The sequence below is a fragment of the Haliaeetus albicilla genome, chromosome 12, assembly GCF_947461875.1.
Source record: "Haliaeetus albicilla chromosome 12, bHalAlb1.1, whole genome shotgun sequence".
NCBI lineage: Eukaryota > Metazoa > Chordata > Aves > Accipitriformes > Accipitridae > Haliaeetus > Haliaeetus albicilla.
In genome coordinates this window covers 16,574,181-16,589,821 of record NC_091494.1, presented here as the reverse complement: position 1 = coordinate 16,589,821, position 15,641 = coordinate 16,574,181, and the positions used below count along the sequence as shown (strand labels likewise).

At 39.5% G+C, this 15,641-nt stretch overlaps 1 protein-coding gene across 1 annotated transcript in view; it reads left to right on the top strand.

Annotated features, from left to right (window-relative positions):
- Positions 1-15,641, top strand: part of FBN1 (fibrillin 1) — a 158,971-nt gene that overhangs the window by 61,916 nt on the left and 81,414 nt on the right. Inside the window, exons 9-14 of the mRNA XM_069798288.1 lie at positions 1,730-1,855; positions 5,744-5,902; positions 9,278-9,436; positions 10,735-10,875; positions 11,678-11,797; positions 15,373-15,498. Coding sequence (XP_069654389.1) covers positions 1,730-1,855; positions 5,744-5,902; positions 9,278-9,436; positions 10,735-10,875; positions 11,678-11,797; positions 15,373-15,498 — 831 coding nt within the window. The remainder of the gene's footprint in view (positions 1-1,729; positions 1,856-5,743; positions 5,903-9,277; positions 9,437-10,734; positions 10,876-11,677; positions 11,798-15,372; positions 15,499-15,641) is intronic.

Genomic DNA, 15,641 nt, shown 5'->3' with positions numbered 1-15,641 from the left:
GCCACCCCAGTCCCTCCATTCCTTTCCTGCAAAGGCAAGGGGCCACAAAGGTATTAGAGCATCCAATGCTTTACCTAGGGGAAGAGGAATTGATAATTTTTATATTACTGAATTTTTGTATTACCGTCTTCACAGGAGAAGTAGAACAGAGATCCTCTCTACTTGCTAAAATGCTCATTAATGGTCCTGTGGGACTTTGGGTGTTCCCCCATCTGTTGGGGCCAAATTCCAATTTAGGCGTTACATTTAAATTCCTCCAATCGCTTTTAATGGCTATGATATTATTCACTCCTTGCCTTGGTGCGTTGGGTGGTGTTGCAGTATTTAATCTCAGAAATTTTTGTGGTTGGTGAAATCATTATTACAGCCATGTGTCTATCTGTTTGTAGATCTCTGGAGGAGAGGTTGGATAGAGTCCTGTGATGCCATTATTTCTGGTTGGAGTCTCCCTGTTGGGAGAGCAACTGGGTGATTGTAGATGGCTGTGACAGGCAGTTGTCACTGATCACTGTAGAGAATAACCTCCCTTTCTGCTCTGCTTTGTTGATTCTTCTTGTAGGTACCATGGAAAAAAGCAAGCTGTTTTTAAGCTCCGCTGGACTCCAGGTTCCTAGTAGATGAGAGCAGGGCAAAGTAGATACAGCTGCATTGTTGAGACAGTCCCTGGAAACCAGGGGGAAAGTAACTACACATCCTAGGCAGGCTACTGATGGTGATTAAGGAGCAATTGGGGCTGGCATAGGTTGTTATTCACATGACTGTAGGTAACATAAACTCCTAGCTGTGGAGGAAACTCTTCAAGTTCCTTCTGTTCATGTATGCAGCTATAATCAGGTATAAGAAGATATTTGTTAGGTTTTTTTCTGTAGACTTTGAAAATTTTTCTGCATTGTATCTATGATGGTGATTCAGTATATGGATTGAGATTCATTAGTGAAGAAAAATCATGATATAGACTTCTATTTTAAAATCACTGACAAAATCTAAGGGGAATTACGGACGTTGCCTGAATTCTGCAGTAGGTATTTCAGTTACTGTCTAGAAATCTGTTGAAACTTCAGAACATTCACTTAGGGGAGAAAGCCAGGAAAGGTAATTTTTGTTGCCTGCAGTCATCCTGCTTTGAGCTATAATCCTGTCAGATTGCATTAGTTAAACAGTACCTAGCTGCTCAATGCTTTTATATGGGGGTTTCCAAGAAAAACCTAAGTGCAGTAAGAAGGACGGGCAATTCAGTAGGTGCTACGCTTCCCTTTGAGTCAGTATTGAAAGATTGCCTCAGTATGGTGCCAGGAGACACTGTGCTGTTGGAGATACCATGAGACATAACAGTTAAGCTCCCGATCGCTACGGTCACTACAGGTCCCATGACAGTTTTCTTAATTCTAGTGTGCAGAATTCAAACTGGAAAGGTTATCTTTTACTTACAGCCTGTAAATCCCCTCTGCAGTTTAAGATTTTCATCCATCATTATTAAGCAGTAAAACAAACTCTCTGGCTTTTTGCAATTTACAGATACAATATTTTCTTAGGTTCTGTTTTCACTTGTGTTTATAAGATGCCTAAGAAAAGATCCTGATTAAAAACTGCTGATTATGCCCCTAGTACATAAGTTAGGAGAGTTCTCAGACCACACTGAATTTGATCATTAATATTAATTATAAAATACCTATTCTTGTGCCAGAACTAATGTAACTAACCTGCCCCTGTTTCTCTTTTTGCCTTGAAGATATTGATGAATGCAGCACCATTCCTGGAATCTGTGATGGAGGGGAGTGTTCAAACACAGTTAGCAGTTACTTCTGCAAGTGTCCTCCAGGGTTTTATACGGCTCCTGATGGCTTAAAGTGCATAGGTGAGTAGAATCCTGTAAATAATAAGACAGTAGGTGTTATGAATTTTCATGAATATCTAAAATGGGTAACAGTGTACCAGAAACATATTTCAACTTGTGATCTTGAAATCCTTCCTTTATATAGAAGTACATCATGTGCCTATATATGTGTTCTGAAAGAAGTTTTCCATTTGTAGGATGTTTCCTCTTTCCCTCTTTGTTGTGACCTTTCCTTTCATTTTTCTTACTACAGTTTTTCTGTTATGCCATATTTGTTACCTTAAAATAGGCAGAACTGGTTTAATGCACCTCCTTGATGTTCTTGCTCTCATGTTTGTCTTTGATTTAGTCCATATTATATTCAGCAGTCATTTAGAAAAGCAAATATACTTGAGAAAGAAGGTAATCACCTCAAACAGCTGGTTCTTCCTCATTCCAAGTGTTAGGACCTTAATGCAGATATTTTTCATTAAAGGAAATAGTGTGATAAGCTGGGTGTGGGACATTTTTATCTGCTTTCATGAATCTGATGGTTTGGCAGTGCTGTTTTTTTAGGCTTTCACTGTGGCAGGGGAGAACCTGTCTTCCAAAGGCCAGACCAGGAACCAAAGGACTGTGTGAATTGAATGACTGCCACTGCAGTGCCAAAGCCATGAAAGAGTAGTGTTAGCACGTACTGCTTCTGGGAAGCATACAGCCTGCTCTGAGGCAGGTCAAGTAATCAATTAATTTTCTTTTTTCCTCATTTTTATGCAGTAATTTTTTTTCACTGCCAGTGCTGAATTTTGAGCAATTATTGTCATTTGAGAATTAAATGAAAGGTTTATTTGTCAGTTTTGGCTTGTTTATTTAAAGGCTTATACACAGTGCCAGCACTGGGGTTCAAGAGAGGACCCTGTGTTTTGTACCTTTGGTAGAAAATAATTTGGGAAAAAATTGAAAAGAAAAAAAAAAGTCAAAATACCAAATGATATTAACTTCCCCAAGAGATCTGGAAGTAGTTTGGGTTATGATTCATTTTGAATGGTGCCATTCTATTTCTGCAGGTTGTGAGAAATGACCTATATTTCTTCCATTATCAATAACAGCATTTTGGTAGATTGGATCCATACTGTACACTTAAAATGCCAGTGGGAGTTGCTTTTATTGCTTCAGATTAATAGCTCCTAAATGACTGTGGATCATTAAATCATTGATTGCTGCTTGTACTTAATATTTATAAAGGAGATTCACCTTTCTGTAACAGAAGATTTCTGGAGATGCACAACTTCCATTTGCTTTTTACTTGTTATAGTCATTGTTCAGTCAGGACTGCCCCACATTCACACCCATGTTATATTTCTGCAGTTTTCCAGCCTTTTTTACCCACTGCTTTTTGTAGGCTGCAATAGTTTAGCTAAAGAATTGGGTATTTAAAGATGACAGGCTGTGTTAAGTAATACAGCAGACTATGGGCCATCATTAAAACTTTGGCTTTGTGTCCAAGGCAAAACGTGCTAAATGGGAAGCACTATTAATTATCTGCAGATATTTTGGATTCATGTCTAATATGCAGACTGTATATTTGCCATATTAACAAGGACAGAGCCCAAATCTGTATTTGAGCTGGGCAAAACATGTTATCTTGATTTAATTACAACATGCCTGTCTTAAGTGAAAAGTGTTGGCTGAACGTGTCTATTCTGTTAGAGATGAGGAAGTGCTTCTGAGAAATGTATCCCTTATGGGACTCAAATGGAGCAGCACTGGAGCCAAACAGCCAAAGGAAGAACTGGGAGTTCCATTATTACAAACCTTAAAAATTAGAATAGACAAAGCAAAGATAATATCTTCTAGAGCTGAAGAGCAGAAACAAGAGCAGGAGATCTCAACCCAAGTACATGAAGAGTGCTACAAAGCAAGCTGCTAGCCCATACTTCCAGTTGGCATAAATTTGTTTGGTCAGTGTTACTTTTTGGTGGCTTTTTCTTTTTTCTTTTTCTTTCCTTTTTTTTTTTTTTTTAAGAGGCACATTTTTCTTGAAAGTTATTTTCATGGTGATCTTTTGCCTTTTCAAAATACTATATTTTTTTTAGTGAAAAATATTAAAATATTAAAAGCTTAAACAGTAAAAAAAGTTGTTTCCTGCTGTTCTTGCTCTTATTTGTGTATTTTACCATTTGGAACAGAAACTGAAAGAGGAAAAAAAGAATCATTTCTGATTAGGAATATGGAAAGATATGGTATTTTTCTCACAAACTTACTGTCTTTTTCTGAAAACTATGTGTCTTTTTGTTAAGCTCCTGCACCTGTCGGTAGACAAAGATGTTTGCTGTGTGTTTACCTTTTTATGGCTCATGATGTGCTTCCACAGAGCCCATGTAGATCATTTTTCCACTTCTGCCCATTACTGCTTTTAAATGTTTCAAAACTTGGTACTGAACAAAACTCAGAAGGATGAATTACAGAGGATGATGGTAGGGTCTGTTAGAGGGCTTCCTTCCTTACCATCCACCCTACCATTACACCAAGCATCTGAATATCTCTCCAGGGATGCTGGAGAACAGTTTCTTCTCTGGGGAGCAGTTTGCATCAGAGCTTTATTTGATTTTTAAAATGGTAGATTAAGGAGCGTATGTGTTTTGGCAGTTTAGTTGGGTACCAGGAGAAAATGGAGGACCAGTAATAGAACTGAGTAGATTTTTTTTTTCTTTGTTTCAGATTTCCATTATATGATAATATGAGTGAACTAACTAAAGTTTGGAAGCAAAGGCCAACTACCTCTTTTAGCTGTACTGCCAGTAATATCTGTGTTCAGTGTTCCAGTTAATAAAAGGCAGAACCATCACAGACTCTCTCAACAAATCACTATATATCAATTTCCTCAAAATAATAAGAAACTTCCTTGCTTTTTTTTATATCCACTAGAATAGCTAGTAAACTCTGGAAAGCACTGTTACTAGACAGATGAATCCACTATGCCTTGGATAACTGAGATACTGCTTCTTTAGGGAATGGTGTCTGCTATTGTAAGGTTCTATCTGCAACTTTTTCCTCTACGTTTTGACAGCAAATGTTTGTATATTTTAGAAACAAACTTGGTCTGGTTTATTGTGCAGCATCAAATCACACCACAGCTTATACTGAGTTTGACATAATGTGACATATTGTGAAACAATTGCTCAGAGCTTCAGATTGTATCACAAGATTTTTTTTTTTATTGTTATTATTTTTATTTTGCTCCCATCCACATTTTCTCTCCCATCTTTAAGCTGGGGGATCTCTGTGCAGTGTTGTTAGAGCTGAGTGTATGAAATCTGGGTACAGGATGTTCTTTGTACAGCACGTGCTTACCCTTTTCAGACAGGAAGCCAGCACATCTCCATAAACAATGTGATGGCACCAGTTAAAGCCATGTTGCTCTTTCTTGCCTGCAAGCCTATATCTTGTCAAATCACTACATACTTCAGCTGGGGAAGCCATGACTAATGGAAAATGAATTAATGCTTTGAGAGCTGCAATGCTGTGCGTTTATTGCTGTATATCAGTGGCTTTTGAATCAAAGTTTGAACAGAATTCACCTGGTACTATCTTTAATAGAAATGATACTGCAATTTGGGGGGGGGGGGGGGCACAAAAGCATATTTTATTAGGTACTGAGTGCACATTTCTATTCTATTTTTGCCTCCATTGCTGTTCCGTATTTCACTTCAGCTTTCTCACAGGAGGTGTTACACCTGAATCCAAAGCAGCCCAAATATTATCTAGATTTTTATGGTTTTCTGCCTTTTGTTTTCTGATTGTTGTAATGTTCCAAGTGCTATGTCATCGATAATGTAATAAGCCAAGAAAAATGGGACCTTTCCCTTTTGTGAAAGTCACATTCCTCATTGGACTGATGATTACATATCCATTTCTTTCTCTCGGTAGATGTGCGTCCTGGATACTGCTTCTCTTCTCTGACCAACGGGCGATGCGGCAATCAGCTCCCCCAGCCTTTGTCCAAAATGCAGTGTTGCTGTGACAGTGGCCGATGCTGGTCTTCTGGTGCAGCCACCGCTCCTGAAATGTGCCCGATCAGATCCACTGGTATGAATACACCTGTATTCTTTTGAGTGTGGTTGAACACTGAATTAGGCAGTGATTTTCTTTTGTCAGTAATCTTTTCATTAAAGAACTACAGAGAATGGTTAAGGCTGGAAGGCACCTTGGGAGATTGTGTAGTCCAACCCCCCTGCTCAAAGCAGAGCCTCCTGTGGCAGGTTGCTCAGGACCCTTAGGAGGCTAGGGCAAGCAGGCATAAACAAAGAATTTTATCTGTTACCAATTAATGTTTTGTAGCCTGGTTATTCTGACCTTACCTGATTCAGATTTTGTTTTTAACATCCTCTTCAGACTCAAGTTACTTCCTCCAGAGCCTTCTAACAGATCCCTATTGCCTCTGCAGTTTCATTCTCATTGGAAAACTGGGCTTTCCTTCCTCTTATGTCTAGCTTTCTGAGGTGCCATTTATTTCCTGAAGTTTGACACAGAACATGATTTCTGTCTGCTACCAAAATGTGCTGTACTTTATCGCCTCCCTGTGTACTGAGATCCCTAGATTATGTGAGATATGAATTTAGAGAAGATGGTGAGCAGATTGTGAAACTAAGTGTGAGGGAGTGAAGGAAAGATTTTTTTGAGATTGTTTAGGACTGGAGACCTAGTCAAATGCTTTAGAAAAGAATAATAGAAGAAACAAGGATTGATGGGAGGAGCTCAAGGGAGGTGCAGAGTTTAGGGAGGAATGGGGGTCAACTCTATAGCAGTGTAGCTCTGAAGAAATTGTCAGAGGTCATGTGTGGGAGCATTTATTATTATTTTTAATCCTTTGAGTGAAACTGCATAATACTGGAGCAGAGATCTATGATCAGAACTCTTGGAAGACTCTTCCTGGTTCTGTCACGATCTCATTATTAATATTTAAACACGTTAAATGTCCAAGACTGGCTAGAACAATGCTAACAAAATAGTGTAATCTATTGATGCTTGTCTGAAATAGGAGGACAAGGAGAAAGCTTTCAATCTTAACACAGTTGCTGTTTTCTTTACTTACTTTCTAATTATTCATATCTAACTGGTGAATAAACTGGGTGGAAAAGTGAAGTAATTTGGCCAAGGCCACAGACTGAGACGTGGTGGAGAAGGTGCTAGAACCCAGGACTTCCTGACTCATAAATTCATGCAAGGTCTTCCAGATCATAGTTACATGCCACTTTTTTCTTCCCCCCGCCCCGACTTGGGACATAAATTGAGACTATAAATTACTCTTTTCAAAGTGCTTTGAAATTCTTTGAAAGGCCTTACATGTATTGCTGTCATTATTTAATCAAGTTCAGTTATTCCTTAATGTATCCTGAGAAAGCAAGATGAGGAATTTAGAGCTGTCAGTGGCCCAAAGTCTCTCTAACTCTGAAATGGAAATTTACTGCAATATAAAGTGGAGCACTAGCTGCATAATGTAACCAAGTGGTTGCATTTTCAATTGTGGGCAGCAGACCCAGATGTTACTATAAAATAGGCTGTTTATTGCTAGAAATTATACATGGAGATTAAAGTTGCAATAAAAAAGGCTTGCACTGTATTTCTTTGCATAACACAGCAATAATTGTTCATGTGGAATGGCAAGGTTTACCATTGACACTATAAATACTTTAGAAGTGGTATCTCAGGCATCCAGCCATGTGTGCTCAATTCTCGCCTTAGCAGTCACTTCATGTGTGCTAATTCCATTCAACCAATGGGCAGCCCTAAGGCTGTGACTTTTTTTTGCATGGAAGGCCTAGGCTCCTGGTGCATTGGCTTTGGATAATTGGGTATTACCAATCTAGAGTAAAAAAGAAATACAGTATTGTTTCTTTCACAAAGACTGATCAGTGGGTTGTAGAGAATGTGTGATTAGAGAATTGGCTATTAAAACCACTGTCATTAGCAAATATTTGCATGTTGGAATTTGTGGATGTACATACACAGACAGTGTTTCTTCTGAATGTCTCTATTTTATCACAGGTAGACCACTGATTGAGAGTAGATTCAGGTTACATATGAACAGGCAAAATAGAAAGCTAAGAAAAAAAACCAAATAAACAAAATACAGTACATAATACAATAAAATCTTCTTGGGAATGATTTAAAGATTAAAATCACTCTAAGGAACAATAGAAGGAAATCCAGTGACACATGAAACAAACTGATCACTTAAAAGCATTAAAGTAAATGCAAAGATCAGAAAAAAAGCAGGAAAAGCAGAACGTCAGGCTACCATGTTTATTTAACAAATCCTCTGTGATTCGGGAAGAGCTTCTAATGTGTTTTACAGGTGGAAATAGAAGTGAGATAGACGTGTTGAAGGCTGAAATACCCAGCTTAGTTCTTCCAACACTGCATTTATTCTTCAGTTCTCATTTTTTATATTGTTTCAGGAATTCATGCATCTCTGTAGCATTTTGTTTTCATTATATAATTCCTCTTCCCTATTGTGCCATAAACTTTAAAATTTTGAAGTTCAAAGATACTGACTACACAAATAGTTATTTGTGTACACATGAATTGTGGACATGAATTAGGTCAGCTGGAAATGTGGTCTTTAATTGTGATACTCTGCATGCATTCTTTGGATTGTGAGTTCCAAACCCACACTTCCCAAAGACAAAAGAGTCGGGGACAGGAGGAAAAGTGGGGCAGTAGGGCAGATGCCACTAATAGAGATAAACAATAGGAGAATGCATAACACTCAGCGTAGACTGTGCTTACAGCAAAATAGATCATTTTCCCGTCATCTGGAAAAGGATAAACTTGGTGTGGATCTGACTCAGTTTCTCTTTGTCTGCGCCCCTTAGACTGCACCTCGTTTTGGTTTCTGCTTTTATTAGCAAACTTCATTTTCATAGGGAAATAGTATTAGTGTATTCATTCTCTAATTGGTTTTGCCTCATTGCTTGTATTTATATTTCTTTGTTTTAGGAGGTTAACTTTTAAGAAATCCAGTTGAAACTGGGCTTTTTTCCGTGTTCAGTGTTCTTCTAACTCTGTGGCAAGCTTTGTGTTAAATTAACTTGGGATCATGTCCAAAAGTCCTTCTTTAGGTAAACTTCCCACTGAGCTCATCAAAGATTTTGCCTGAAAGAAGACTAAGTAGATTAAGATCAGGTTCCCACCTTACTGTTCAATTTCACATCCAGAATGTCAGTTACGTTATCTTTTTACTAGCAGCCTTCTGAGAAGTAGTATTGATACCCTCCTGTGGATTAATGACTCAATTCACGGAACAAAGCTTGTTACTATGAATAAAATGTATAGGCTCAGATTTTCCAGATTATTTAAGGTTTGTTATTGCTAATCTGAAACGCCGCAAAAAGGGGGAGATTTGGATTAAATGGAAAGGCTAGAAGAGTCTAAGACAGCATTCATATTTTCATGTTTCAGATGAGTATCGCAAATTGTGCACAGTAGCTGCTCTGCTGCCAGCGAGACCGGACCTTCCTCCAGGCCGTCCTGATGTCATGCCTCCACCACTCCTTCCTGGTGTTTACCCTCCTCAACAGCCAGAAATCGTCTATCCATCTCGGGCTCCACCACCTCATGGTAAGAAAGAAATAATAACCTTTCCCTGCACCATTTGCATTTAGCTGTGTTGAAAACATGCATTTCTCAGGAGCAACGTGCTACCATCAGCTGGTGGTATCTTTTGTTTACTTTACGTGGATGTATAGTCTGTGGACATCCTTCTAATCATAGCCTGGTTACCATGTATCTTACAGCAAGTGTACTTCATTGGTAGTGATTTCCCTGTTAAGACAGGATTAAAAAATTACGTCCTCACTGTCTGTACTGAGGCCCATGTATTGTAGTAGTTACACTACTGTTATTTTAAGGCTATTGTGAGCTTTGCATGTCAACATTGAGGAACGTGAATAGTTCTTTGACTAGGTTGTGATAGTTACATTGAAGAGCTTGGCTGGGAGAAAGCAGCTTCTTTCAGGTTGTTTTCCTCACTCTCGCTTGGCCAGGTAGGAAATGTACCAATAAAAATACTAGTTTGCTGGACACTGAGGCTGACCCAACATGAAGAAAGAACTTTTTCAGTGATAGACATGGATAGGTTAGGTTTCTGTAGAGCAAGGAAGAAGCCAGAGCAGAATACCAATATATTCTTTATTCTGCCCCTTGCTCAGGGAATTTACTACATGCCCATGTAGTCTGCAGTAGGCATGTGCCACCTGAAGTTGTTTGGCATAGCCACATACTCTTTTGCAAGTAAACACAAGCTCAATTCACCCATACTCTGTGCAGCTGGCACCAGCTGAAACTATTTAGTCTTGGTTCAGCACCAAGCTGAGCTAATAAGCCTAAGAGGCAAAGTATGTTAACTCAGGCCTGACACTGCACTGATGTAGCTGCACGGCTTCTGGTCAGCTGGGAGCACAGACACAGCCAGCTCATGTCTGCCTGCCAAAGACCATATAGGCATACCTTCCAGGCTTATCCCTGCCCTCCTCTCACTGTGCTATCTGTGAAAATGCAGATAACTGAATCAGTCTGACTGCTCTTTACTGCTGTAAGCTTTTAGTAGAGTCCCTGCAGTGCTGCGTACCTACTTTACCACTAGGTATGAGCAAGCTCGGTCCTTTTTTGTCCTGCAGAAGAGGAAAACAGGATCAGACTTGCCACAGTGAAAAAATCAGTGGTTGCTAGCTGTTTTCGGACAAATCTGTAAGAGTCAAAGTGCCATTTTCTCTCTCCCAATGCTGATTTTACTATGTAATTCACATTATGATGGAAGGTAAATGTTGACTTTTAACGGAAAATGCTGCACAAGTTGCAGATTACAAAAAATGATTATGATGCACTATTAAAATATTTTTCCAACTCTGTTATTTCAGTGATTTTGCCGGTGAACTTCACTGACTATTGCCAACTGTTCCGACATCTCTGCCTCAATGGGCGCTGCATTCCCACTCCTGGGAGCTACCGCTGCGAGTGCAACAAAGGATTCCAACTGGATGTTAGAGGGGAATGCATTGGTATGTGGTTTTCTGCTGTAAATCACAGAGGGGAATTTTGTTTTAAAGAAAAAAAAAATTCTTTTCCACACAACGTAATAACTCTGAGGTCTTAAATAAAACAACCCCCCCTCCAAAAAAAACCCAAGTAAATAGACTTCCAAGAACTAATTGCTTTCAACTGCAAACTTATTTTTACAGCAGTTTTGCCTTTCAGACAGTATTTAACAAAACTTGTAACTTGCCACAAAATTATACAGAAGTAAGGATTTCTTATTTTACTAACCTTTGACTATAGTGTACTTATTAGTGATTCAAAATGACCTCTTTAAAATGCTACCAGCTCTTTGAGTATGCAAATGACCTATTGTTAAAAAAAAAAAAAAGGCAGTCATGATCTCAGGCTTAGTAAGATTTACAAGTCCTTTTTCAGCTCATCAGGAGTATCTTGTTGGGCTCTTGAGCCCTTTAATTTTGGAACTCGGCCAGACCTTGACGATAGGAGCAATGATTAGCTGTCTCTTACAGGCAAGATTTTGCTTCTGTCACTATCTGTCTCTCCAGTGGGTCTGGGAATGAGGAGGTGTGAGATTAAGGCCTCTACCTCTCGCACATGCAGTATCTTGTCTTCTTGAGTACTCCTTTTTCCCAGCTCCTGCTTAGCTTAGAACATGGGTTCCTTTTACTGTGAATTCAGTGGTGTCCCTTTCCTTTCAGATTGAAGCACACTATTTCTCCAGCTACAAAACAATAGAATACCCCTACAGACCTGAATAACTTTCAACCATTGTCTTAATAAAAATACATTGTCTATGTTCCCCAGATGTTGATGAATGTGAAAAGAATCCATGCATCAGTGGAGACTGTGTGAACACCCAGGGATCCTACATATGCCAGTGTCGTATAGGATATCAGAGCACGCCAACTAGAACAGAGTGCCGAGGTAAATTATGGTTTTACAGTCATATCTGTACTATTGTATAAGTACCAGAAGGGAAAACAGTTTTTAAGCAGAATTTAACATGTGTTAAATATGAGGGGGGGGGTTAAAAAAATAAATCAGATATGGCAGTAAAAATTATTATCCTGCCTGAGCTGGCTGCTCACAAACTGGGTTTTGAAGAAAGACATTTTGTCTTGTGCTGAAAGTATCTTGGCACCATTCATGGCTTTGAAGTGGAAGAGTCATATTTTCTTTTTGGTTGTTGTTTTTGTTTTTCAAACTATTAAGACATTTTTCTTTTGCTTATTGAGGATCTCAAGGAGAGTTAAACATCCCTTCTTTGGAGAAACCCTTTACCTATTTCTTTGGAGAAACCCTTTACCTATTTCTTTGGAGAAACCCTTTACCGATTTCTTTGGAGAAACCCTTCACGTATTACTGTTAAAAGACTAAGAGAGGTGAGGGGAAAGATAAGTCTTTCACTGGGTAAATATAGTAGTACAGTACCCATGTGTTGTCCCTGCCTGCTGTCAGAGAAAGAACTAAACATAAATTACAGCAAGGAAAACTTAAATAAGGTATGGAAAAGTAGTGAAGCACTGGGAAGGTCTAGGTGGGGAAGCTGTAGAATCTCCATTATTGGTGTTTTGAAGACCAGGCTCAACAGTAGTCCCAATGTTCTTCATCCTGTCTTCCTGTGGGAGTGAGGAATGTGTAGCTCCTCAGTGGTCAGCCCTCTGTCAGGGTTCTGTGGCTCCCAAACTGTCCGGGGGTGGGGGAATTTGACTGTAAAGGTGGATGCAATCCTTTATAGTTAAGTCATAATGAGAAACTTCTGGCAGGAGAATGAATGACTACTTTGATATTCCGTAAGAAGTGAAGCATCTAAATGAAACAGGATGTTGAATGCTCAGAGGCCCAGCTTGTCTTCATATTTTGCTTTCTGCACTAAGAGGAGGGTTCCTTGAGCATGCATTCATTCTGAAGCAGAGAGTTTCTAAAAAGCCAGAAGAAAGCTATCTGTATTAGTGTGCAAATTTTTTTTTTCTTCCCTTTGTGAATCAGAAAGGTATTTGTGGTACAGAAGCTTACTCCAGTCCAGGAGGACATGCAGAGCCAGCACCACTGCTGCATGTTGCTGGGAGTATTTGACCTTATTGCTGCCAAACAGCCATGTTGTGGAAGCATCTTCATAGTTCAGCTGACTAGTGGTGAAGGAGTGCTGAAGTGGAGTCTCAGCAGTGATGAATTTACTCATGAGTCATTTTTGTCACACGCTTTTAATTTGACTGATTCATTACACAAACACATGGTTGTCAGAAGCCCAGTAGCTTAATGGCATTAAAGTGTGGTCACTTAGCAGTTCCTTTGCAGTCTATGGGAACTGTGCTTGCTTGACAGGCAGTTCAGAAAATGCTACGATGTGCAGAATCTTTGTTTTCTGAGGGAAGTTTTAGGACCAGTTTAGGAAAAGAAAAAAGCTAGTGGGGTGCATTTGGCAAAATATGCATATAGCACCGGTGCCTGCCAAAGTCAGCATTTGCTGTAAAATTACTTCGCATGACTACTTTGTATGTTGAGGTTTTATTTTTTGCATAGACAAATGTGTCTGTGCCGATACGGTTTTGCAAATGTATTCCTTACGTCCATTCTTGAAAAATGAAGTCTCCATAATGACCAGATGTTTATCTATTCCTTGCTCTGAGGTTCCAGGGGAGGGTTTTTTTCTGCATGATGAGTCTGATAGGTGACTGATTAAACTTTGCAGTCTGTATCGCAAGCTACTGATTCAACCGTTATTAGGATCCCTTATAATTTTAGTAGGCATTTGGCTGAATGAATATGTTAATTGGAGACATAGATGAATAAGGTTGTAAAATTATGATTAGTGACCAAAACAAGAAATGCTTTTCAATTGCAAAAGAGGGGATGTAAAATGGACCTCAAAAAAAGGCAAAAATTTAAATGATTAGCTATGAATGTATGGGAGTTGAAGCTTTAATACGTAAGTGCTTACTATAATCTACCTGACATTTCTGTGAGGTGGAGGTCAGAACTTCCATGGAGATGGCAACAATTATGGACATTTCAGTGAGAGGGGAGCTTTGATTTTTGCAAGTTTCTCAGGGCGGGGGGGGGGGGGAGAAAAAATAATCCACAATGTTATTTCATAATTTGAAAATTAGAAATGTAACATAAGCTAGTGGTGGGTCTCTAGTCAGCTGTGTATATGTAAAGAACAATGAGATTCTGTGTTAATTTTCTGCACCATGATTTAGAGGGCATCAGATGCATAAAAGTACAAATCCTAATGAACTCTTTTAAAAAGTAAAAGGCCAGAAAAATCTTGAGATGCTGTAGCATTTCTGCCTGTCCTAAGGAAGAAAGCTGGTGGAGTAGCTGAAACCAGGCTCAGGTACAACCGAGTGCCACAAAAATGGGGGAAAGGGACTGAGCAGAGAGAAGACTCACTTTTATGCGTTTCTGATCGCTGATGCTTATTTATCAAATGAGGGGAGGGTTATCAAGCCTGTACGCTTTTGCTGGAAGTCAAGAGGTCTGCAGGCTGCCACTGCACTGACCTGTCACTCAAGCAGCTCTTGTCTCTGCCAGCCTGGTTGCTTGCTTGCAAAACAGTTATTTTCAGGGATTTCTTAGCAGCTTCCCAGAACTACCATGCTGCTAGGAAGGCAAATATAGGCTCACGATTTTGAGAGGCATCAGTTCCCCCTTAGATAGGTGTCTAGAGAGCAGAGGCATTTGGGAGGACACCCTGTGCTCCGCTTCTTCCTGAAGCACAGCAATGCACTTCTACGGAGAGGGCCTGGGGAAGGGCACCCCCAGGATATTTGGGAAGGCAGCATTGTTGCAGGATAGATAGGTCTGCATGGGCTGATTGAGATCTCTCTGAGCAGAGTCCCCTGTGTGCAGGAATCTCTGGGAGATGGTCCAGGCCTTGATGGAGAACACTGAGCAATCTGAAAAATGTCTAGACAGTCTGTCTCAGCATCTCCTCTCCCCTCGTTTGGAGGAGAGGGAGAGCTGCCAGCCTTGTGTGATATCACTATTCAGGTCCTCCAAAGCACTTGCCAAGCACCTCCTGCAGAGAGAGGGAAATGAAGAGCTGATGTTTCAAATATAAAATAAGCAGGAGAAATATCTTCTGAGGTGGGAAAGTCTCGAACTTTCCTGTTATCTTACAAAGCAGCAGCAAAAAACAAGCTTCCCCTGTCTTTCCTTCAGTAGTTAGCTATTGGTAAGTTAAACTTAAGTAAAAATATTTTCATGATGAACAAAAATGAAAAAAAACAATTCAGAGGGTCTGATTCTTGCTTGAGCAAGCTGCAGAGTAGTGTTCACTGAAATTCTTCCACAGCAACTTGAAATTTCAAGCTGATGAACATTTTCCACCCCCATAACATTTGGTTGTGGAAATCAAAATAAATCATTTCTCAGGTGAATATAGTTTCCATGTAGGGTTAAAAACCTAGGGGAAGGGGAAATGGGAAAAATTCCTCTTGAGTATAAAAAAGAAAAACCCCAAAATGTTATTTTTCTTTTCGATTGGCTTTCAGACATTGACGAATGTTTACAGAATGGTCGTATCTGTAATAACGGACGATGCATAAATACAGATGGCAGTTTTCACTGTGTGTGTAATGCTGGCTTTCAAGTGGCAGCTGATGGGAAAAACTGTGAAGGTAAGGCTTTTTTGAACTTATTCCATATCAGTAATTACAGTTGCAAGAGGTTATTCGTGTCAATGAAAAAGAAAAGGACCTTGGGGGGAGGGGGGGGAGGAAACAAGGAATCAAATTTCTAAATACCTTTTGCTTCAAATTTC